The 25,940-nt window shown below is 39.1% G+C and overlaps 1 protein-coding gene across 3 annotated transcripts in view; it reads left to right on the forward strand.

Moving 5' to 3' along the window:
* Positions 1-959: 959 nt before the first annotated feature.
* GSAP (gamma-secretase activating protein) overlaps positions 960-25,940 on the forward strand; it is a 101,117-nt gene continuing 76,136 nt past the window's right edge. The window contains exons 1-7 of one of the 3 annotated variants that reach the window (XM_070787702.1): positions 960-1,157; positions 11,629-11,705; positions 13,460-13,516; positions 15,423-15,492; positions 15,788-15,841; positions 19,954-20,042; positions 24,707-24,776. In XM_070787702.1, the coding sequence (XP_070643803.1) occupies positions 1,049-1,157; positions 11,629-11,705; positions 13,460-13,516; positions 15,423-15,492; positions 15,788-15,841; positions 19,954-20,042; positions 24,707-24,776 (526 nt within the window). In that variant the 5' untranslated portion in view covers positions 960-1,048. Of the gene's footprint in view, positions 1,158-11,628; positions 11,706-13,459; positions 13,517-15,422; positions 15,493-15,787; positions 15,842-19,953; positions 20,043-24,706; positions 24,777-25,940 lie in introns of those variants that run through there. The other 2 variants (XM_070787701.1, XM_070787703.1) reach the window with 2 other exon arrangements.

Here is a 25,940-nt window from a genome sequence, read left to right on the forward strand (position 1 = left end):
GGATCTGCAGTGCCAAAGGTACAGCAAGCAGTAGTGACAGAACACTCTCAGTTGGAAAGAAAGCTGAGTGGCACGATTAAAAACAAAACAAACAAACAAAAAACCATACTGGACTTGTTTGTACTTGTATGGGGGTGAGATGGTGTCCCGAGTGACGGTGACCTTGGAGGAAGGAGAGCACTTGTAAAAGACAAAGTGCAAAGGGAGCCTTAATTCAGCTTCCTTCAAGCCAATGTAGGGAACGATCTGGTAAACAGGCAGAGGACCTGTTTGTGTTGAGCCAACTGACCCTTTCCAGCGTCTCCACGTCTCTCTTAAAATAGAATCATCTTCTTCACACACTCCTCGCTGCTACTGACTACCTAAATAATACTAATAAAACACCGTCACCCTGAAATTGGGTCGAATAGGCCCGAATCGCCAGCCGCTTTGGCCCTGGCGATGGACCTGAAACTTCTCAGGTGAACCAGCTATTACCTCTCTCTAGCCAACTGGTTTCTGAACTTTGTTGCACAATGGACTCACCTGGGCATTAAAAGAGACAAAAACAACAAAACCCCAAACACCTAGTGCCCACATGTAACGTGCAGCATAATTTGGGAACCATCGGTCCAGCCACATCTCCACAGCTTTTTTTTTTTTTTTAATTGGAGGCTAATTACTTTACAATATTGTAGTGGTTTTTGCCATACATTGACATCCACAGCTCTTAAAAGACCAAATCCTCCTTCTCTGCCTTCAGCCTGGAGGGTGCCAGCGGCGGGTTTGGGGTCGGGTGGGGTCTGATCCCCGCGCCGCAGTCTCCCTTCCCCCCAGCCGGGTGTGCACAGCTCGAGGCTCGCGTGCGCGGCGCGGGCCGGGAGGAGGCGGTGCTGGGGCTTCTCGGGCCCCGGAGGCGGCGGAACCGAAAGTGGCGGCGAGGGGGGGCGGGGGGGTTGGCGGGGGGGACTGGGGAGGGGAGAGAAGGAGGGGCGGGAGTCCGGCGCGGTGGTGCGCGGAGGGCCGGGAATGCCCGCGGTGCGGGCCGCTCCGTGGCCGTGTCCAGGCTATGGCTCTCCGTCTGATCGCCGACTTCGATCTCGAGAAGGACGTGCTCCCGTGGCTGCGGGTGCAGCTGGCGGCGTCAGCGGCCGCCGGGGCCCGAGGCGGCGGCCCAGGTGCTGTAGGCGCGCGTCCGGCCGGGGGGCGGGGCGGGGGGCGCGTCCGGCCGGGGGGCCGTGGGGGGAGTGGAGGCGGGACAGTCATTCATATCTAGGGATTCCCGGGCTGCGCTCAAGTGGTGAGCACCGACCCAAAGCGGCAGCCTGTGCCCCCTGCCAGCCTGTGAAGTTTGGTCCTGAAAGGGGAACGTTGCCCTCTTTAGAGTCTGGGCTTTGTCATCCTCACCCCGGGCCGCTGGGTGAAGGTTGGAGGGGCAGCTCCCGGGCAAAGTCTCGGCCGAGCTATACCGCTTCTTCTGGCGAGTCCTCCATCTTCTGGCTTACTGATTGCCCACAGTAAGTCACCTTAAGCAGAAAGGCAGGGGACACTCGTGGTACCCTAAGCATCATCTCATCAGGCGGAGGAACAGCTGCCCAGGCTCTGTTCCCCTGGCGCAAGGCTGTGGGGAGTGGGAGAGGGTGGTTCTCTATGCTTCATTCACATCTCACCTGTTTTAAAAAGATTTGTCACCCGGGTAGGGGATCTAGCAAGACTAGGGGCTGGAAGGTCTTACTTTATGAGAAAGAAAAGATGCTCAGGTGTCCTGCCCTACTTTCTCAGGGTGGATTGGAATACATTCCCTGCACTTGAGGCTTTGGTTTTCATATGTCTCAGAAATCCTTTGATTTTGAGGGAGTGAAAAGTGACTTTTGAGCCTTCCCAGCATTGATCAATTGAAACTTTAAAGAAGGGGAACTCCGTGATTTCTCAGGTTATTTTGTAAGAAGAGAAGTTTGCTTCACATAATGTTGCATCTTCAGGGCTTGGGTTCAGGTTCTAAGCAATGTACCCTGGAATCCCAGTTGTGCACAGGGAGCTAGCCACTTCAGTGTATTCCCCCCACTTCTGGTTTTCCTTAAGCACTGTAGACTGCTGGAAGGCATTTTTTGGGACACAGCTATCAAATTACCGGTATCTACAACTCCTTTCCCCTCATCACTGGAGAAAGTTTTCTGTCCTGTGGTTTTAGCTGAATATTTGTAGGGTTCCTTGTTTTGGCATGTTGGCTGTCTTGGTTCCAAATACATAGTCATCTTTGTCTAGCTCAAGACTCCAGTTTGACTAGTGAGTTTGACTAACGACTAGTGTCATTATTAGTAAAGGCTAACTTTGGCGGGGTAGGGGGTGGGAAGGTGCTGCATTTAAAAAAGTCTCCTGGATGTCTAAAGAGTTTCTGAAGGTTTGTGCTTTTCAACACAAAAGTCCTTTCTCTGGCATGTGTTCTCAATCATGTACGACTCTTTGTGACTCGGTGAACTATAGCCTACCAGGCTCCTCTGTCCATGTAATTTTCCAGGCAAGAATATGGAGCTGGTTGCCATTTCCAAGGGATCTGCCCAATCCAGGGGTCAAACCTGTGTCTCTTGAGTCTCCTGTATTGGCAGGCAGATTCTTTACCACTGCGCCACCTGGGAAGCCCCTTTTCTCTGGACCATCTCCTTATATAGCTAAGTGGCAGGTGCTCGAGAATGAGAAGTTAGATGAAGTGTGAAATGCCACAGCCTTATGTTTCAGTAATGTGATTGAAAAGCAGTGTGTGAGCCAGTTAGATTTTGGCTTCCTTGTGTCTTTAATCCATCTGTGAAGACACATAGACTTGTACATTGACATTCCACCAAACAGCAGATACCCTTGGGTCCTCAGAAAGTAAACTTACTAGGAATACCAGCTTTTTCTCATATTGGTAGTATTTTGCTCCTACAGAGCAGCTTGGCAAAAATATTAGCCCTGTTATCCTAAAAGACATTGTTACTTCTGATAATCACTAGTGGCAGCTTAAAAAACCCCACAAGTTAATTCTTCTGCTGCTGTAATTTGTAGCACTGGCAGAGGAATCTGGAATTCTATTTTATCTCTAGCACAGCTCTGACTCCACACATTTGTGTAAATTATTTTCCTTTCAAAGTCGCAGCTGTTCAAATGTAAATTATGAATAATTATACCATTGTAAGTCTCCTCTCTGCACACTTACTCTCTAAATTTGAAGCCTTAATGTTCTTACATAAATAAATACAGTTGAAGATTTCTTAGTGGTGCTAAGTAGTACACCTGATGTATGACATATTTCTGGCAAAATAGCCAGAGAGCTAGGCTAAGTTAGCCAGGCAGAAATTCAGTGGGATAGCATTTTAGTCAATAAGGGTTAAGAAATAAGGAGACCAGATTTGGTTACTGCCTCTGTTCCTGGTTCTGAGTTGAACTTTGGGGAAATTATTTCTCCTGAAATAAATGAAGAAAATATTTTTTCTTTAAAAAAAAATTAAAACAGTTATACAAAAGAATATTTTAACACATGTAAGCTATAAATAATATAAAAGCAAAACCATATACCTGTCTTAAAAATAGAACAAGAGCAAGACTTTTGACGGTTCTTGGTTCTCCCTATTTGATCCTATTTCTCTTCATATGTCTCATCTATATGTTGTTGCCTACAACCATGTAAACTTTTATATTTTCACATTCCTTCAATCTTATTGGTAGTTTTAACCTGTATCTATCTCCCTAAGCAAAATATCATTTCATTTTCTTGTTTGTGAACTTTAAGTAAGTGAAAGAATATCATATGTATTCTTTCTGCTTTTTTTTCCTGATCAGTATTGTAAGATTTATCCATGTTGACTGGTATGTGATGTGTGATGAATTGCTTCAGTGATGTCTGACTCTTTGCGATACCATGGACTGTAGCCTGCCAGGCTCCTCTGTCCGTGGGATTCTCCAGGCAAGAATACTGGAGTGGGTTACCATGCCCTCCTCCAGGGGATCTTCCAAACCCAGGGATCAAACCTGGATCTCTTATATCTCGTGCATTGGCAAGCAGGTTCTTTACCACTAGTGCCATGTTGACTGCTACAGGGCATTACTTTTCACTGCTGTATAGTATTCCTTTTGTGTGCCTATACAATATCGTAAACATGGAGATGCACTGCTTAGATCTTTGTTTCAAGGAAGGGCTTGTCCCAGGTGCTGTGAACGTGGCAGCAGAGCCCTCAGCTTTCAGCATCTTCAGGGATGGCCTCGGCAGAGGGCTGTATCACCCAAGTTTATGCCCCTTTAGGTGTGCCCTCCTCTAATAAGGGGTTCAGGTAGGATATAAAAGCCTGGGCATTTTGACTCACGTGGGACAACGGTGGCAATTCATTTCAATTCTGGAGCGTTCTTGATGGAAGACCTCAACGTCATCTGAGGCCACTGGACCTTTATTACAGCTTGACTTCTTCCCCCCACCCCGATCCTGCTTCTCCTTCCTGTTACAGACATTAATCCCACTTTAATAAGCACAATCTAGTAAATATACTGTGTACTAAAGTGTCTCAGGGTGTTTCCTACGGAACCCATCTTACTTATCCTTTTCCTGATGGTGACATTTGGGAGGTTTCTGGGGTTTGCTGTTATATTCAAGGCTTTTACTAACCTTGTGCACATCACCTGGTTCAAGTTTCTCTAGGATAGATGTCTGACAGTGAGGTTGCTGAGTCACAGGCTATGCACACCTTCACTTTTCCTATGTGCTCAATTGCTGCAGTTGTGTCTGACTCTTTGTGACCCTATGGACTGAAGCCTGTCGGGCTTCTCTGTCCATGGGATTCTCCAGGCAAGAATGCTGAAGTGGTTGCCATGCCCTTTTCTATGGGATCTTCCTGACCCAGAGGTAGAACCTGTGTCTCCTGCATCTAAGACATTGAAGACAGATTCTTTATCCACTGGGTTACCTCCTGGGTAGTACCAAATTGCTATCCACAATACTTGTATCATTTGTGTTATCAAAATATTTTTGGTACTCAATATCTTTACAAGCTCTTGATTTTTCCAAGTGTTTAATTTCTTGTCAGACTGGTGGGTCTAAATAATACATCTTTATGGTCTGAGGTTGAGCATCTCTCTATATATACTTAACTGGCTATTTGTGTTTCTTCTGTAGGGTGTTCATCCTTTTGTCTATTTTTCTGTTATGGGTTTTTTTTTTTTTTTTCATATAGACTTTAAGGCATTCTTCACTCTGGATTCTAGTCCTTTGTTTATCATATATGTTTTTTTTTTTTTTTTTTTTTTCAGTTTGTAATTACCTTGAATAAATAAGAGTTCTTGATTATAATGTAGTCTAATTTGTGAGTGTTTTTCCTTTATGGTTTGTGCTTTTGGAATATTTTAAAGAAACTTAGAAGCCATTAAGACATTTTTATATTAACTTCTAAAAGCTTTAAAGCTTTTCTTTTTGAATTTTGTTATTTTTTAAATTTACCTGGAATGTATTTCTGTATGTAATGTGATATAGGAATCAGGGGAACACTGGAGCCTTTAGAAGTAGTCTTGATATCTGTTACTTTTAAGCTGGGTGGTCGTTACATGGTTTTATTTTGTTATTATCTATAGCTTACATGTGTTAAAATATTCTTTTGTCAACTGCATTGTTTTTCTCTGTTAATAGCTAGTAGTTCTACGGTCATTAACCAGATAGCCCTACCTTTTCTCATTGACAGCAAAACCACTTCCTTTAAACATCATGTTTCCGTATGCATGTGAGTCTTCTTTTCTGGGTTTTAAATTTTGTTCCATTGGTCAATATAAGGTGAAGACACCTTAGTAACTATCTTTCTGTTAAGTCTTGGTAATTGGTACGTCTCCTCACCTCAGTCTCTGTTGGGGTCCTCTTGGCTATTTTATGCTCCTTGTTCTTACATTTAGATTTTGGAATCACCCTGTCAGATTTCACCAAAAAGTCTGTTGGATTTTTTAATTTGAGTTACATTGAATCTATAGATCAGCTAGGGGAGAAGTTGCATCTTTACGATATTAAATCTTCCCAATTGTGAACAAAGTATATAGCCTGTTATTTATTTAGAGCCTTTTTATGACTCTTAACAAGTTTTAGAATTTTCTCCATGAAAATTTACTAGATTTACTCCTGGGCTATTATTAGTTTTTGTTGCTCTCATAAATGGCACATTTAAAAACATTATATGTACTATTACTGGTATGTAGCAATATAATAGATTTTATATATTAATTTTTGTGTCTAATGCTTAATCTCTTGGAATACATCAGATCCTCAGGAAACTTAAGAAAAAGTCTGTGGTATGTGAATTTTCTGAGGTTTCAATGTCACATATACTTAAGACCAGGAAGAATGTGGGTTTCCATTTCTGTGTCTCCTTGTCTGCTTCAATTAGCACTAGATTTGTGAATTTGTTAGAATTTAGTAATATTCCAGACTGATTATTCTTTCTAATATTGTAATTATTCATCTTTTCCAGGGAAGTGATATATTGTACCAGGTGACTGCCTCAAGGGTAGTGCTTTTGTTGTTGCCTCCTAGATACCCCCAAACAGATTCGGGGGCTAGAGGATTGGCTTTGCCACGTTATTTTTCTTTATTGTTTCAGTCTTCTCTTGCCACTGTCCTTCCTGTTCACTGTTCCTCCCCCTACTTTCCTAGTCTCCTTTTCTGAGTCTCTTCTCTTTCTGGCTTCATCACCCCACCCTTGATTTTCCTCATTTTATCCAGAATATGAAATATAAATCACATAATGATGTTTACTTCATAAGTTTAGGAATTATAGCACCTAGTCATGTTGAGCAGGAGGATTTATGTGAATTATTTACAGAATAGAAATGTCATAGGTATAATCATATTTTAACACTCCTTGATCTGTATTTTAGAAACTAGTTCAAATTTTTGTATAAGGCTGTGAGACTCCCCATGCTCCAATAGTCATTAGAAAGAAAAGAAATACTTTTATATGAGATTTATCTTATTTCATAGCAGTTGGAGACCAAATCTGCATACTTGGTAAACATCTTCTTTTAAAGTGAAATCACTGGTGTTTAGCACAGAATACACTGAGCTGGATGAGACTATGTGGCAAACCAGCTTAAATTTCACATGAGCTGTAACTTTGCCAACACCCTTAGTATCTACTTATTTTTTTTTATAATAGATTTACTTTTATGCAAGTAACTATCAAAATGCTACATTTTTCTTCATGAACTCTGATTTAACTAACTGTAAAACTAAACCACATTTCCTCATTTGAAATTGCTAAACTTCCTCCTGGACTTTCCAATGATGAACTGTGGGAGAATAGTCAGAATGAATAAGCAAAGAGGTTATTGAATAAGTCTTTTAAAAGGGTGTGTCTAAACCATGAGCAGCTAATCTGAAGAGGAAGGGCTAGTGGGTTTATAGTGTGTGGTGAGATGCCAGTGTCTGGATTTCCAGTATTGCCAAATTTATCTAATGCAAATGTCATAGAGATGAGAACCATGTGCTTAACTGCAGAATTATTTAAGACTGCAATCATTGCTCCCTAATAGACCCATGAAGGCATAATTTTTATTATTTCCTTCAAATCTGTATATAATGATTACATTGTAAGCTGGTTATAATTGTGCTGTCTAATAAATATTGTTTAATGTATATTGTAAATATGTACTTCAGTGGTTCTCAGTTCTGGCTGCCCATTGGAATAACAAAGTGAACTTAAAAACACACACAGGAGAGAGCAGGACCTTTACCAGCTCAAAAAAATCAGAATATTTGGGGGCAGGATTTGGGCATCCATGTTCTTTCAAAATTTCCCCTGATGATTCTGACACAACCAGCCTTGAGAACCCCTGAGTTAATGGAATAAGCATATATCATTTGTAATCTGCACTTGTTGAAGACTTTTTTTTTCTCTTAATATTATAGTGATTTGAAAATAGGTGTGCTTTTGCAAGGAAATTGGATTTTCTTAGCAAGATTCTTATAAAGGAGTTTCTTATCTTAGTTAAAACCTTTTAAGTGTACTTTTGAGAAAGTCCCAGCATCCTTATAATCTGGAAAGAAAAAAAAAATACTTTGCAAAATATTGACACATTACATTCCAGGAGTTTTGAGTCATATGCAGGATGAAAAATAACTCACAGAAATTCTCTTTAGATGTCTGCAAAATCTACCTTAAAGGATTTTTCAGTAATTACCCATTTTCCTATTATAAGTATGATAGAGGAAACAGTTCATTCTGTTTACCTTTTCTTTGCTATTCAGCAGTAAGCCAACTGAATCATACTATTATCCTAAGAGACCAAGGGATTATTTTTTTTTAATCCTTGAGAAGTGTTTCTGATACCTCACTAGACATTGAAAGTTGTATATACACATATATAAGCAACACTTGCCCCTCCCTTTGCCTTGTCTGCAGACAATCCACGTAGTTTCTTTCTGTAAAGAGTTTGGAAGAGAGATTGCAGGATGATTCCTGGGTTCTCAGTGAACCTGCTCTTTGCCTTTCTAAATGTTTCCCACTGCCAGCTCCAGTGCAGGGATTGAGCTCACCAATTATCCTGATTTTGTATCTTGATTTTTCCTTTTTAATCAGGAATACAGGCTGAAGTTTGCTCTGATTTATAGGGTATTTTGCATATTTTTTTTCTGAATATTGGTATTTGTCATAATCAACATGATATTTTAACATCAAAAACACTATTCTTGTGTGGGGAAGATGAGTCAAGTTTAAGCAATTTATTTTGAGGAAATTGGGGAAATATGCATTTCTCTCTGATTAATGATGATAATTATTGATGCTGTTTCTAACCAGTGTTTAAATCCTTTAACTGTAGAATTCAGAGGAATATCCTAAAATTTTAGAAGAAAGGTGATGATCAGTTAACTTACAAGTTAAATGTTTTGTGTAAACAATCTTTATATCTGTCATTGAAGATGGCCTTCATACAGAAAAGTATACAGATCACAGAGCACAGGTCAGTTAATTGTCACAAAGTAAGGCACCTCCGTGGAACCAGCACTCAGAGCAGGAAGGAGAACATTAATAGAACCCCAAAGATCCCCTTCATATTCCTTTTCAGCTGTCATTCATCTAGCACCATAGATTCTTTTTGCCAGTTTTTGAAACTTGTGTATAAATTAAATCATACAGTTTGTGCCTTTTGGGGAGGAATGAAAATATGAGTTTCCTTTACTCAATTATTTATGTATGTATGTATTTTATAGCAAGTTAATTAATTCTTATTGTTACATAACATTCCATTGTTTGAATATATCATGATTTATTAGTTCTTTGCTTGATGAATATTTTGGGTTTCCAGTTTTGGCTATTATGAATCATAGTGCTGTATATTTCATATGTGTCATTTGCCAAATTATGTATATACTTCTGATGAGATATAAGTACACAGACAATTGTTGAGCCATATATATTCAGCCTTAGTAGATTCTGCTAGTTTTGTCCAATGTACACTTCCATTAGCAAGATTTCCTTGAGATACTTGATAATCACTACTTTCCTCTTCCTTAAAGGTCATTACTAATCTGATCTCCAGTAAAATAGATTAGCTTTGCCTGTTTTTAAGCTCTATATGAGGGAATTATCAGTGTTCTTTTGTATTTGGCTTTTAAAATCTAATGCAAATATATTTTTGTTAGATATGTTTTTTTTTAATTTTTTAATTTTATTATTTTTTTTCTTATATGATATTATATATGTTTTAATGCCATTGTCCCAAATCATCCCCCACCTCCCTCTCCCACAGAGTCCAAAAGACTGTTCTATACATCTGTGTCTCTTTTGCTGTCTCACATACAAGGTTGTCGTTACCATCTTTCTAAATTCCTTATGTATGCGTTAGTATACTATATTGGTGTTTTTCCTTCTGGCTTACTTCACTCTGTATAATAGGCTCCAGTTTCATCCACCTCATTAAAACTGATTCAAATGTATTCTTTTTAATGGCTGAGTAATATTCCATTGTGTATATGTACCACAGCTTTCTTATCCATTCATCTGCTGATGGACATCTAGGTTGCTTCCATGGCCTGGCTATTATAAACAGTGCTGCGATGAACATTGGGGTACACGTGTCTCTTTCAATTCTGGTTTCCTCGATGTGTATGCCCAGCAGTGGGATTGCTGGGTTGTATGGCAGTTCTATTTCCAGTATTTTAAGGAATCTCCACACTGTTCTCCATAGTGGCTGTACTAGTTTGCATTCCCACCAACAGTGTAAGAGGGTTCCCTTTTCTCCACACCCTCTCCAGCATTTATTGCTTGTAGACTTTTGGATCGCAGCCATTCTGACTGGTGTGAAATGGTACCTCATAGTGGTTTTGATTTGCATTTCTCTGATAATAAGTGATGTTGAGCATCTTTTCATGTGTTTGTTAGCCATCTGTATGTCTTCTTTGGAGAAATGTCTATTTAGATCTTTGGCCCATTTTTTGATTGGGTCATTTATTTTTCTGGAATTGAGCTGCAGGAGTTGCTTATATATTTTTGAGATTAGTTGTCAGTTGCTTCATTTGCTATTATTTTCTCCCATTCTGAAGGCTGTCTTTTCACCTTGCTTATAGTTTCTTTTGTTGTGCGGAAGCTTTTAATTTTAATTAGATCCCATTTCTTTATTTTTGCTTTTATTTCCAGTATTCTGGGAGGTGGATCATAGAGGATCCTGCTGTGATGTATGTCGGAGAGTGTTTTGCCTATGTTCTCCTCTAAGATTTTTATAGTTTCTGGTCTTACGTTTAGATCTTTAATCCATTTTGAATTTATTTTTGTGTAAGGTGTTAGAAAGTGTTCTAGTTTCATTCTTTTACAAGTGGTTGACCAGTTTTCCCAGCACCACTTGTTAAAGAGATTGTCTTTTCTCCACTGTATATTTTTGCCTCCTTTGTCAAAGATAAGGTGTCCATAGGTGTGTGGGTTTATCTCTGGGCTTTCTATTTTGTTCCACTGATCTATATTTCTGTCTTTGTGCCAGTACCATACTGTCTTGATGACTGTGGCTTTGTAGTAGAGGCTGAAGTCAGGCAGGTTGATTCCTCCAGTTCCATTCTTCTTTCTCAAGATCGCTTTGGCTATTCGAGCTTTTTTGTATTTCCATACAAATTGTGAAATTATTTGTTCTAGCTCTGTGAAAAATACCATTGGTAGCTTGATAGGGATTGCATTGAATCTATAGATTGTTTTGGGTAGTATACTCATTTTCACTATATTGATTCTTCCGATCCATGAACATGGTATATTTCTCCATCTATTAGTGTCCTCTTTGATTTCTTTCATCAGTGTTTTATAGTTTTCTATATATAGGTCTTTAGTTTCTTTAGGTAGATATATTCTTAAGTATTTTATTCTTTTCGTTGCAATGGTGAATGGAATCCAAATTGGAAAAGAAGTCAAACTCTCACTGTTTGCAGATGACATGATCCTCTACATAGAAAACCCTAAAGACTCCACCATAAAATTACTAGAGCTAATCAATGAATATAGTAAAGTTGCAGGATATAAAATCAACACACAGAAATCCCTTGCATTCCTATACACTAATAATGAGAAAATAGAAAGAGAAATTAAGGAAACAGTTCCATTCACCATTGTTAGATATGTTTTTAAACATCTCCTTCTAGATATTAATTTATGATTATTTCTGTTTTAGGTGTTTTAGAAAACAATTATGAGTGCTTACGTGTACTAAATGTTGAACGAAACAGAAATATTATTTATACCTATAAGGTAAGTCTATATTCTTTTTTAAATTGAGGTAGAATATACATAACACGAGGAGGGTATGACAACCCACTCCAGTATTCTTGCCTGGAGAATCTCCATGGATAAAGGAGCAAAGCAGTCATGGGATCACAAAGCATTGAACACAAAGAGCAGCTAAGCACACACACATATACTTAACATAAAATTTACTCTTTAACCATTTATATATATATGTATTTTTTTTCAACAGACTTTTATGCTTTATCTTTAGAAGGTATAGTGAATAAGACTTGTTGGCATTTAATCTTTAACATATGACTTTTTTTTTATTTTGTGAGATTGAATAGGGTAATTGAAATTCAGTCTTATGTAATATTTTTTCTTTTTTAAATAAAATAAAACTATACCCAATGTCTGATACAGTGCTCAAAGGTTTTGAATAAATGAACAGTTTCATCCTCTAGAGGAAAAATGCCAAGTAAGAGATATTTAAACTTAATCAATATGTTAAGTTTTTATCTTTGAGAAAACATTAAATATTATTACTGTACATCATCTGTTCAGATTTCTGTATACTCAGGGTTTTGAGGCATTATTATTTAACAGTGTGTTTTCAATGTTAACTGTTCTAAGGAAAGAAAATTTAACTTCGTGGATAATTTTACCGTAATAGTGAAACATGAAAGAATAATTGGTGGCCAGTTTGCTTTGCAAGTTGTATTACTGTACTTTTTTTGCTTAAAGAAGTTATTTTAAGTTGTATCCATGAGGATGCTACATTCAAGGAATTCTATGATTCATGAAGTTTTTGGTCATTGTTCAGTCGCTTAGTCATGTCTGACTCTTTGCCAAGCTTCCCTGTCTTTTGCCATCTCCCAGAGTTTGCTCAAACTCATGTCCATTGAGTTGGTAATGCCATCCAACCATCTCATCCTCTGCCATCCCCTTCTCTTCCTGCCTTCAGTCTTTCCCGGCATCAGGGTCTTTTCTAATAAGTCAGTTCTTCTCATCAGGTGGCCAGAGTATTGGAGCTTCAGCTTCAACATCAGTCTTCCCAATGAATATTCAGGGTTGATTTCTTTTAGGATTGACTGGTTTTGATCTCCTTTCAGTCCAAGGGGCTCTCAAGAGTCTTCTCCAACACCACAGTTTGAAGGCATCAATTCTTCGGTGCTCAGCCTTTATTATTGTCCAGCTCTCACATCTGTACATGACAACTGGAAAAACCATAGCTTTGACTGTACAGACCTTTGTCAGCAAAGTAATGTCTCTGCTTTTTAATACACTGTCTTGACTTGTTATAGCTTTTCTTCCAAGGAGCAAGCATCTTTTTATTTCATGGCTGCAGTCACCATTCACAGTGATTTTGGAGCCCAAGAAAATAAAATCTGTCCCTGTTTTCCATTGTTTTGCCATCTATTTGCAAAGAAGTTTTACTTCTAAGACTATCATGGACTTATTCTACCTACTTTCAGTATCCATCGTTCATATTCTTTTACAGAAATAAATGAAAGTAGAAAAAGATTTGCTCCTTCACTATGCTGTGTCCTGTAGACAGGCTCCCTCAAACTCACTGAGCTGTGTGTTCATGGTTCCCTTTCACCGCTTGACCTGTGTTGCCATCGGAAACGTGTTCAGTCCTTCTCTGACATGCACAGCAGGCTACCTTTAGAGTGCTTATTGCTAATACTGGTTGAATTATTGCAGATTTCTTTTAAAATTAGTAAATTCCTAAACAATGACCTTTAATAAACATCTAGTTAATTTTTTCTTTTCAGGACAATAAGGGAAATGTCTTCTTTGGATTGTATGATTACCAAACCAAACAAAATGAGGTAAAAATCACCATAAATTATACATTAGTTTTCAGTTACTTTACTGCCTTTGGTTTTCCTTTTTTTAAGATACAAATTTATTTTATATTTCTTTGTCTTCCTTCTCTTGTCCTTTTATACTATCTTTAAAAAAAAAAAACAACATGTGAGGACTCCTGGACCAAATGTCAACTGTAGTCTTTTAGTCCTTTGAGATTTAAGCTGAACAGGTTCAAACCAATTATCCAGTATTCTGTAGGAATGTAGGAAGTCCAGTGGCCTCCCTAGGATGTGTGTTTCCCAGAAGCTTAGAATGTCAGAATGACCTCTGAGTTCTGCTTCTGCAGAACTTCACTGATTTTCTTCTCATTACTTCTCAAAGATCCAGTTGTAGAACCAGCTTCTTTTTCTTAATCTTTCCTCAGACAGCTCACATAAGACATTGGTTAATGTGACAGGCTTGTCTAATTCTTGAGGCAAGTGGGAGGAGGTCCCTTTGTGTCTATGTAAAAATAATTTGTAAATATCAAGAGACTGAGAAGTCTATAAATGTACACTGTCACAGTCATTCCAAAACACATTATTACATGAAAAAGCAAGTTGCCAGGATAATGCATTCCATTTATGTTTTATAAAAAACTTGCAAGAAAATAACATAATATATATGTGTGTGAATATATTAAAAACTCATTTTGAATGATCTGAAAGACTACAGAGTAAATTACAAAATGTTTCTTTTTCAAAAGGGTTTGGGATAGGGTGAATATAATGGAGAACTTAGACTTTTTGTTTGGTAGTGTTTGCATGTTTTAAACACTTATTAGACTATGTGTGTTATTACATAATTGTAAGGATGAAGCAGTTACAATTAAGTATATACATTCATGCCTCTTCTTACTTATAAATAAGAATCCCTCAGAGCAAGAATAAAGGAAACCATAATTTGTCACATGAATTCAGAGCTATCTTATTAACTCAAGTTTACTTTTCCTGACTTCTTTTTATCAACTTTTGGCCATTGCATTCTAGTATGTTTTCAGTGCTTTGTTAGTCTGCAAGTACTATTTACCTTCGTAATAGTTCTGCTAGTCACTGTTTCTCTTAACTTATTCTCTCCTGAAGTCTAAGATTCTATCTTTCCTTATACCCTGAATATGTTTTAAGAGAGTTTGCTTAATATAACTGTGATTGTCTCCATTTCCTCAGTCTGCATCTCACATCCTCCTTCTGCATGACCGTTTTAATTTTCTTTGATATTCCAGGAAATAGAATCTTGCAACATTTAAACAGTAAGAAAATAAAATACAGGTTAAATAAAAATAGCAGATTACTTTGCCAGTGTTCTAAATATGGGCATCCTTTAGGAGATGCACTTGTGACAGTCACTTAGGCATAGTTAATGATGTCATAGTTATGTAATTTGATTAAAATGCTAACTTGCCTTCATAATCCTAATTGCTCACCCTTGAGTGCTTATTATGTGTGGCAGACATTGTAGTAAGTATTCTCACATGGATTATTTAACTTAGCACTTCTAAGAATCTCCCAAGATAGGTAGTAACATGATTCCTATTTTGCTGATGGGAGGATAAAATGGTTGAGTAATTCATCCAAAGTCACACAGCTAGCAAGTGACAGAATTAGGATTTGAGCCTGGGTCTAGCTTGACTTCAAGGTCTGTGCTTTTAACCACTACACTGTGTTGTCTCCTGGTTAAATTTCAGTGCCAAACATGGCCTACAATAGCAAACTTTTTTCTTAAAAAATAATCTGAAACTTCTCAGTATAGATAAACTGGTTCATTGGTGGTCCTTTAATAAAATGCTTGCCACAGTGATACTTGCTAAAGAGCTGAGTGGGGATTTGCATTCATAAAATTGTTATTTAACATGAAACTCCAAATTAAAAAATACTTCTGTTTTAATAGCATCTCTATACATTTGAGAAAGATTTGCAAGTTGTCAGTTGCTCAGTCAACAAGGAGAAAACTTTGCTGGGTAAGTTGAACTCTTTTATTGCTACAAGTCGAGAACTAAGCTATATTTTTTGAGTTTCAAAGTATTGAATTTTTACAATAGTTGATTATTCTGGGAAAAGATGTACTTTAGAGATAAGATTTGAAATAAAGAATCTGTAGAGTCTACCTACAATAAAGGGTGCTTTGTATTTTACTTTGATCATCCACTGACAGATCCTTTGAGCCCTCACTGATTCTGGGTATTATCTGGTAAACTTTAACAAGCCATTGCATAGATTGTTTGCTAATGGATTTTTTTTTTCTTTTTCCATTAGCTACAAGTTTAGTTCAAGCTGCTAAAGAAGGAAGGAGTAATGAGCTTCAACCAGGTAATGAAATTATACTTTTTAGTACTTGATAGATGAAGATTTATTGAACTACTAAGTCAAACTGCAAGCATATTTACAAATAGCTTTATCTCAGAATACAAAGGCAAAGGTCATGTCAGGCATGTTCTTTGCATTTTTTCCAAGTAAACAAGAAAGTACAGAAAATAATATAACAGTGAATAACAAAAATATTAAAAAAAGGCAGTTAGCACCTGCAGACTAAACAGGTGCTACAGGCAGAAAGAAGCTGGTACCAAAGGTCGGGAAGAGGTTAGTATTTGAGCCCAGATAGTTTGAGGGATGATCCTAGGAGTTTTTAAACAGAGACCTGAAAGGAGGGGGGCAGCAAGCATGCATCTATGCAATGCAAGAGACCCAGGTTTGATCCCTGGGTCAGGAAGATCCCCTGGAGGAGGGTATGGCAACCTACTCTTGCCTAGAGAATCCCATGGACAGAGGAGCCTGGCAGGCTGCAGTCCATAGGGTCGCAGAGTCAGACACCACTGAAGCAACTAAGCAGCGGCAGCATGGGGAAGCGCATTTCTGGCAGAAGGAACAGCCAGCATGAAGGCCCTGAGGCCAGAGTGCTTGGTAGACTCCCTGGCTGTTCCAGGATAGTGAGGTCAGTGAGGCTGGACTGGAGTGAACAAGGGCAGAGTGGTGGGAAATAAGGCCAGCAGGAAATGAACGTGAGTTGCAGACAGATCATGGAAGCCCTTAGGAGGTCTTTTGTTCAGCTACAATTTCAGAAATTGTGTGACCAGAAAGTACTATAGGATCTGTTTTAATGATTAGTCCTTTGAACAAATATTATGTAAATATTTTCCTTTTGCTGAAGGCTGATTTTTTGTTTGTGAATAACTTGATAAGCCAGTTGATTATAAAATGTAGTTTGCCTCAAGGTGTTAACACTGTTGCTTATCATGAGATTTTTCCATTGCAAATGAGACAGACTATAATGTATCTCATATAAGCAAGATAGAGTTCCTTGGTCTACAAACTTTATGACAAAATTTTTGTCAGCAGTGCTTCTCTTCTTGACCAAGGCCATGCAAACTTGTTTCATTTGGGAAATGGTTTTACGCAGGAAGCCAGGCCCAGCTGCCCCTCTCACCCTTCCTGGGGTATGACATTTTCCCTAAGGCATAGCAGGTCCCTGTGGGCAGTGTCGTGGGCCCCACTGCTGCTCCAGGACCCCAGGAGCCTTTGTGGTCAGTTAAGTGCTGCAGATGCTCCATGGGGCTACTTTAATTGCAAAGTTCTAATAACCAGAGCTTCTAAACAACCAGACTTGACTGAATTCTTCCAAGCTTTTCACTATTTTGCAATATGTACCTTTACCTGCATCAGACCAGGTTCTTTCTTTTTCTCATTCTTCACCCTCCCTGTGCCATGCCTATCCTTGTGCTTTTTTTCTTTTTTTAATTTAAATTCAGTTTAAACAAAGCAAAAATATTCACTCATTTCTCCCCTTACCTCCTACCCTCTGCCTCCTGCAACCACCGATCTGTTCTCTGTATCTATAAACCTGGTTTTGGTTTTGGTTTGATTTGGTTTTTAGATTCCACATATAAAAGAGATCATATGGTATTTGTCTTTTATTTTAGTTGATTTACTATATTGTGTTAGTTTCTGGTGTACAGAAAAGTGATTCAGTTACACACATATGTATTTTTCTTTTCAGATTCTTTTCTATTATGGTTTATTACAAGGTATTGAATATAGTTCCCTGTGCTCAACACTAAGAACTTGTTATCTATTTTATATATAGTAGTGCATATCTGTTAATCCCAACTCCTAATTTATCCTTCCCTAACCCTTTCCCCTTTTAGTAAAGTTTGTTTTCTATGTCTGTGAGTCTGTGTCTGTTATATAAATAAGTTCATTGGTATATATTTTTTTAGATTCCATGTATAAATGATATCTTGATATTTGTCTTTCTCTGACTTAACTTCATTAGGTCCATCCATATTGCTGCAAATGGCATTATTTCACTCTTAGTATGACTTACTTCACTTAGCATAACACCTTGAGGTCCATCCAGCTGTCCCTTTTGGGCCTGCTGCTCTACTCCCTACAGCTTTGGTGTCCTGCCGGGTCTGTCTTGCCTTTCAGTGATGTACTTCCAGGCTCCATTGATACCTGGATTCTCTGAATTGTTAAGACAACTTTAAGCACGTAATGGAATCACTGTGGATTTTAGGGCTAAAAGTGATTGTAGAAATAATCTGATTCTGTAGTTCTTCACTTTATTTTTTAAATAACAAAACACTGGCAATTCCCTGGCAGTCCAGTGGTTAGGACTTGGCTCTTTCACTGCTGGGGCCCGGGTTCATTCCCTGGTTGGGAAACTAAGATCCTGCAAGCTGCACTCAGTATGGCCAAAAAAAAAAAGCAAAAATAAACTAAAAACAAAGCACCAAGGCCTAGGAAAGCTTCGTGATTTATTGAAGTATAAATATCAGGTTAGCGACAGATTTTAAACTAGAATTGATATCTCTAGTATCCTATTCCAGAGTGCTTCCCGTTACACTATGAAAGCACATGGTATGTTATCGAGAGACATTTCTGTTTGTCCAATTACTCTTTTCATTAAGCTACTTATATTAAGCATCTGAGCTGCCCTAAAGAAATGAAAAATTAGTGTAGGAAGATGAATTTTGCCCTGCCCTCGATAAGCCTCGCATTTTAAAGGTAAGTGAAATTAGCTGATAATCTCATCTGGGAACAGATTCATTGACAAAAAAGCTGAATATAGGTGATTTGTTATTTTTCCAATGAGAATATTCCCCCGCCTGCCCCCTAAAAAGATTTTTCCCCTAGTTGGAATCTATAAACTTTTTGGGCAAGAGATGAAATAGTCAAACATCAACTTGTACTATTTACTGTATTAAATTAGTTATATATACTTAAGACAATAAGGAAAATTGCTTTTTTTTTTTTTTGTCATTCCCACATTTCACAGTCTATTTTTCTTCACAAGTATCTTTGACATCAATATTTCTTATTCTTAGAGCCATTTTTTTGAGCCATCAAGCAGACTCCCTAGGCATCTCACTTTACCTTGTCTCAGTTATTAGAAGTATATAGCCCTTTTGAATCGTGAATGACCTGTCACTGGAATTTTAATTCTAAGTACCCATCGACCAAACAACATTTGCTTTTGATTTTATTTTGTTGTTGTGTATTTGTGACCCCATATAATAACTCACTCACTGTTTTGCTTTCAGTAAACTCTAAAAGGTATTTTTATAGAAATATCCAGTTCTTGAAAATGTGAGGCAATATCCCAGAAAATATTTTATATTCTTTACATTTTTTTTTTCTTGACATAAAGCAATACTGTTAGGTTGTTTTCTTAAATAGTGAAAACTGGCATTGATTCAATTCCAGGCTGCTGTACCATCCCCAAATTGTAAATGATTACTCAAAGTCAAGTCATTGAGGAACCACATGAGAATATTAGAGCTGTTATAAGAACTCAAATATAAGGCAACTCCTTTTCTGAGAAGGGAAACTCTTGGTCTAACTTTGAATATCTGTGGTAACCCCATTCTAGCCTGTGTCCAAAACTTCCTCCTAATTACTATCTTTAACGACATTTGCTCAGATGTGACACTAAGGAAATAAGTGAGTCTTTATCCATGCAGCTCCAGCCTTCCTGAGGGAAGCCCAGTCCCTGTGCTAGTTGCTGTCAACCCTAACACATTCATTCATCAGAAATCTTTATATTTTCCTACACAAACAGTATTTGCCATTGTGCTACAGAATTGTAGTGACACTGAACTGAGATGTATTTATTTAGACTTAAAAGCTGAGAGGGCCTGTGAAGTGATGGTAAAAATAGCTGAGAAATGGGTGGGAACGTGTTTCTCACTCCATGTACATTGACTCCTCCTTTATGATGTTTTCTGTATCTATTTGCGTTTTTTTGGGGTTTTTTTTTTTTTGCAGTTTTAAGAAGTCTCAATTTTAACATAACTGCTTTTGTTTGTGGAGTAACTAATACAGTAAGTAATGCATTTTACATTTTCAAAGTTCAGGCCTATGTGGAAGAGTAATGTGTAATATTCTGGGCTTTGCTACTATTAAAAGCATCCTTTACTTTATAGGATCAAAGTGTTTAACTTTGTTGGTCGAGATCCACCCCATTAACAATGTGAAGGTTCTAAAAGCAGTGGATAGCTATATTTGGGTACAGGTAAGTGATCTCTTTAATCAAAAGGCATGAAACCTAGAGACAGTGGTGTTAAAAGTGTTTTCATACACATTATCACATATAATCCTCAGAATAATCCAGTGAATGGGTATGGCTGGAATGAACACCTCTTCCCTCACAAACATGGAAATCAAAATTCAAACCTAGCTCTCTGTCTCTATTACATCATGGTTGTTTGATATAATAGATGTTTTTACATGATAAAATATTGAATATCAAAACACATTGAAAGGAACTTTGAAAATGGCTTATCTAATGTTTCATAGAGTTAACAGGTTAAATGCCTGTGTTTAAATGACATAATTAATCCCTGAATTTCTCAACTCCATGCACTGATGCAGAAGCACTGTGTGTATAACACAAATAGACTTAGATATAGTCAATCCTCATTGCTTGCACATAGAATTTGCAAATTCTGCTACCCACTAAAATTCATTTGCAACCCCCAAATCGGTCATTGGTAGACACGTGAAAATTTGTCACCCAATGTACATGTTCCCAGCTGAGGTAGAACAAGGTGACCCTGCCTTTCAGAGTCAGTTCTCAGACTATAAACAAACATTGTTTTCATAGTCAACTTAATGCCATGTTTTTCACTCTTTGGCAGTTGATTTCATGTTTAAAATGTCCTCCAAGTGTATTGCTGAAGTAGTGTTTCATGTTTCTAAGTGCAAAAAGGCTGCTATATACTTTACAGAGAAAATATGTGTGTTCATTAGATAAACTTCATTTAGGCATTATAGTGCAGCTGACTGAGTTCACTGCTAACGAATCAACAGTATCTTTAGTTGTGGCACGCCAAATCTTTTGATCATTGATGCAGCATACGGAATCTTTTTAGCGTGCACACTCTTAGTTGCGACATGTGGGACCTGGTTCCCTGACCAGGGATCAAACCTGGTCCCCCTACAGTGGGAGTGCGGAGTCATAGCCACTGGACCACCAGGGAAGTCCCACAATGTCTTTAAATAGGGACACACATTAGACCAAGTTTTGTTTTATTTTGTTGACAAAAATATTGTAGCTAGAGGCTCATAGGAGCGTGTATCACTATTTCCCTTGGGAACAGTGGTTCAGAGTTCAGTGTTTGTGGTGACCTTATGGAACACAGGGCTTCCACGGTAGCTTAGAAAGTAGAGAATCTGCCTGCAATGCAGGAGAGTCGGGCTTGATCCCTGGGTTGGGAAGATCCCCTGGAGAAGGGCATGGCTACCCACTCCAGTATTCTTGCCTGGAGAATCCCATGGACAGAGGAGCCTAGCGAACTACAGTCCATGGAGTCAAAAAAGAATTGAAAACGATTAAGCACTGATGCCGGCACAGATGGAAGGTAACTATCACTGAGAACAAGAATCGATTACCCTTGTTCCTGCTGGGTTGCATGAACAATTACCTCGTGTAGCCTCCCCCTACCCTACCTATCCTCAGCCTCTGACCTTGGGTCTCCCTCTGGCAGTATGTGTTGGGAGAACGGCCTGTCTCTCATGTGCCTGGTTGGCCACTGTCAGCCAGTCCTTCCGGCTGTGCATTTCACCACCACTCCTGGCTTCTCTCCGGGCCGCTGCTTGCTGCCAGACAGGGCCTGGCCTGGAACTTCTAAGCTACATTCCCTCCCCCAGGAATCCACTCTGTTTATTTACACTGTCCTCAGTGCAGGGGTGACTGTGGGACACTTCCCTTTTCTGGCATGTTCTTTTGGTTTCTTTACCATTTTTATCCAGGGCTGTGTAGGCAATGATGATGTTATTGAAGGATGGGTAATCAGAGTGTAGGAAGGAAAAAGGTTTTACAAATATACAGTTGCATAACACTCTGAATATATTTTAAAGATATTAAATTGTATTATTAATAGTGAAAACTGTGAATAGTGAATGTTGTTATGTGCATTTTATCTTAATTAAAAAAATTAAAAATGCAAGGTGCATGATTGCACCCCCATCCATGTGAAGTAGACCCACACTCATCTTGGTCCATCCAGTTCCAAGCCCTGCTCCGTGCTCTCATGCTCAGGCCTCTGAAGAAATAAACTCCTCCAAGCCTCCACCCATGGCAAATCCCCACCTTCACCCTCTCTTCATTCTGCTCTCCTTTAGAGAAACACCATTCATTGTCCACAAAATTTGGTCTTACCCTGTGATCTATTTCCTTTTTCTTTCCAAAACACCCATGATGATTTCCAGTAGTACATTTTCCTTCTACCTGTGCAGCCTTCGTGAAGAAACTTCTTCAGGACAGTAGTGAGCGGAGTCCGGATCTCAGTCTGGGACCCTTGTAGAGTTCCCCACCAGCATGATTGTACCTTCCAGATAGTTCGTTGGATAATTACACACTGTCCACGTCCACATGCCTATAGTATGACCTTCCATCAGTGAATATTAATGATCACAATCCAGCTCAATATTTACAAAAATAATTATTTTCCTAACATAGTCTATATCGGAGAAGGCAATGGCACCCCACTCCAGTACTTTTGCCTGGAGAATCCCATGGACAGAGGAGCCTGGTAGGCTGCAGTCCATAGGGTCGCTAGAGTCAGACATGACTGAGCGACTTCACTTTCATTTTTCACTTTCATGCATTGGAGAAGGAAATGGCAACCTAGTGCCATTGCCTGGAGAATGCCTCCAGTGCTCTTGTCTGGAGAATCCCAAGGACGGGGAAGCCTGGTGGGCTGCCGTCTGTGGGGTCGCACAGAGTAGGACACGACTGAAGCGACTTAGCAGCAGCAGCAGCAGCAGCAACATAGTCTATATAGATTCCTACTCACAAAACAAACAAAACAAAATCTCTAAAATCGTTGCATGCTTTTGTAGATCTGTGTCTGAAGCCTGCCTTATGTATATTCTCACTTGTAGGCCTTGCTCCAGGGTTGCCTCAAATTCGAAAGAAAAACAACCACCTGAATGAAACTTTTAAAATCGTGATTGCCTCACAGAGACCAGGCAAAGGTTTAGAACTGATCATCAGTTTAGGTCACAGCCCTAAGCCAGCGGGCCCTGGTCACCTCCGGAGACCCAGGGAACACCAAATCTGTAGTTTCTCCTTATTTTGAGGCATTGGGTATTTGCTCTTCCATTATCTGTGTGAAAACTCATCATTGCTTCTCCGCAACTCCAGTACACAAAGTATCCTTTTTGGTGTACACAGTTTCACAAATCAGCAGAAATAAGTTCTATATTCTTCTCATAGCTGAATTTTGCATTTCTTTCTATTTTACAGTTTTGAGTTAATTGCAGTGAAGAATGCGGGTATGTGTGTGTGCTTATTTGCTCGGTCGTGTTCGACTCTTTGCTCTCCCGTGGCCTGTAGCCCGCAAGGCTCCTCTGCCCATGGGCTTTTTCCCAGGCAAGAATACTGGAGTGAGTTGCCATTTCCTCCTCCAGAAGATCTTCCCTACCCAGGGATCAAACCTGGGTCTCCCGCCTCTGAGCCATTGGGGAAGCCCTGCTGTGAAGAATGGTATAGAGTTAATGCTTTGCTTTTCTCAAAGGGAAATGACTACAAGCAGTTTTAAAAGTTAACCGATTCTAGGGACTTCACTGGTGATCCAGTGGTTAAAATGCCAAGCTTCCACTGCAAGGGGCACAACTACAATTCCTGGTTGGATAACTAAGATCCTGTATGCCAACAGTGTGGACAAAAAAAAAAAAGATAAATCTTTTTAAAAGTTGACGAGATCTATTCTAATTTGGCATTATGAAAAGTTAGGATACCGTGTAATATATTTTGTCAGAAATTTCCCTAGTCTTTAGAAAGGCTGTAGGCTGTAAAACAGGGACTTGAAAAGTTCTGTTCTTTTATTATGCTTTCAAGTTTGGAGAGAAAACCCAAAATTAGCCAGTGGACCTAGTGAGCTGTCTTTCATATTACAAAGTGAAACTTCAGATTTATAGTTACTCTTATAATGATGAAGGACTTAAGTCACTGGAGTCATCCCATGGCCAGGTTCCCCTCAGTATCACAGCTGATGGTGTCAGGCCTGTGTTTCTGGCTGCCCGCTTTGTCCTGTGGGCTGACAAATAAGGGCAGGCACAGAGGAGGAGGAAGGGCTGGATCAGGCCTTTTCTTCCAGTGGCAGTCGTTGAATACTTTGAGGTAAACCCTCCACCACATGCCACACTGTGACTCACTGTCCTTTCCTGGAAAGTCCCTGGTTCTGTTGTGCTTTGTCTCTCGGATGTGGGACTTTGGAAGTCGTCGTGGAGAGTTTGTTTACTTGGGTCTCAAATTAAACACTAGGTTTAGCTGCATAAGAAACTGTTATCGATCACTCTTTTTTTGGTGCTTGTGAAATGGAACTTTCTGTTCAAATGTTGTTTATTGATATTGTTTTTGATTGACTTCAGAATCACATATTCCAAATAAAAAGCACCATCCCTAGGAATGGCTTACAATTTAGCCTTACTGTTTAAAGGAATTGTGTTGGACCTGCCATCAATCCCCTCCTGCAAAACCGAGCTCCTGAAAGTGTTCCTTTTCCTCCCTTGCTTCCATCTATAGTGTATGTGTATGAATGTGATTTTCCTAAACTATTTTGCGGTTCTCATTCCCTTCTATGGTATGTAGTAGTACAGTAATTGAACATAGCTTTTGAAATAATCGTGTAAGCAAGGTAGTTGCTTATGACTTTAATTTCTTTTTTATAGTTCCTCTACCCACATGTTGAAAGTTGCCCTCAACCAAAGAATCATCTGTTACTGCTTTCAGAAGAGAAATGTAAGTATATCTTTAGGTTTTCTATAGGGACTTCATGAACAGCATGTCTCCTAGTGAAGCATAGAATGTGAGGAAGCTTCTAACTGTCCACTCGTCAATCCAAAAGTCCACTGACTTTGATGTCCATTGGAGACCTAGGACTCCTGTGGAAGGACTTTCTCTCTGCCTCACTTGTTGTTCTCTTGGGCTCTGTCTCCATATGTGATGGGCTTCTGCAAATATGGATTTCCAGTTTGGCACATGGTAGAATGCTTGTAGAACAGTCATTTTTGTCTTCTGTAGCCCATCCTTCTTTAGGATGTCTGTCACAGTTGAAACTATAAAGTAAGGAGAGAGGATCGGATGGACAGAGGGAACGGTATTAGAAGCTAGAAGAAATCCATGGCAGAACTCGAGGATACATAGTGACTTGGTCAAATTCAGGTAGAGGGAGATAAGATTGGGACATCCTTTAATGATGATTTCAAGTAGAAGGAGGGATAGAGAAAGGACAAAATTCACTGGTGCATCTTATATAGGAAGCTGTCTTTCTTGTTATGAGGTGAAGCAGCTGGTTTGTAATTGGAGGGACAAGACTGAAGATTTGGTTTGTGTTCACTTCCTATGCTGCTACTGCTGCTAAGTCGCATCAGTCGTTTCCAACTCTGTGTGACCCCATAGACGGCAGCCCACAAGGCTCCCCCGTCCCTGGGATTCTCCAGGCAAGAACACTGGAGTGGGTTGCCATTTCCTTCTCCAGTGCATGAAAGTGAAAAGTGAAAGTGAAGTCGCTGAGTTGTATCTGACTCTTCGCAACCCCATGGACTTCAGCCTACCAGGCTCCTCTGTCTATGGGATTTTCCAGGCAAGAGTACTGGAGTGAGTTGCCATTGCCCTCTCCAATACTCTTGCCCAATTACGTATCTCACATCTTTGTAACTAGAACCAACAGAAGATACATATGGCTCAATGTAAACTTCTTACTGAGAAAAATGGTCCATCTATACATCAATAAGGTGTTTATAGTGTTCTGTTAATGACCCCTATAAAAATAACCCCCCCCCTAATATCTGGCATAATGAGTTTTCTATATGATGTTTTCATATAAAGAGGTATTTGGTATTTGGAAATTGAAGATAAACCCTGCCAAATGAGCCCTATATAAGACTGATGGTATTGGGGAGG

The sequence above is a fragment of the Bos indicus genome, chromosome 4, assembly GCF_029378745.1.
Source record: "Bos indicus isolate NIAB-ARS_2022 breed Sahiwal x Tharparkar chromosome 4, NIAB-ARS_B.indTharparkar_mat_pri_1.0, whole genome shotgun sequence".
NCBI classification, from domain to species: domain Eukaryota; kingdom Metazoa; phylum Chordata; class Mammalia; order Artiodactyla; family Bovidae; genus Bos; species Bos indicus.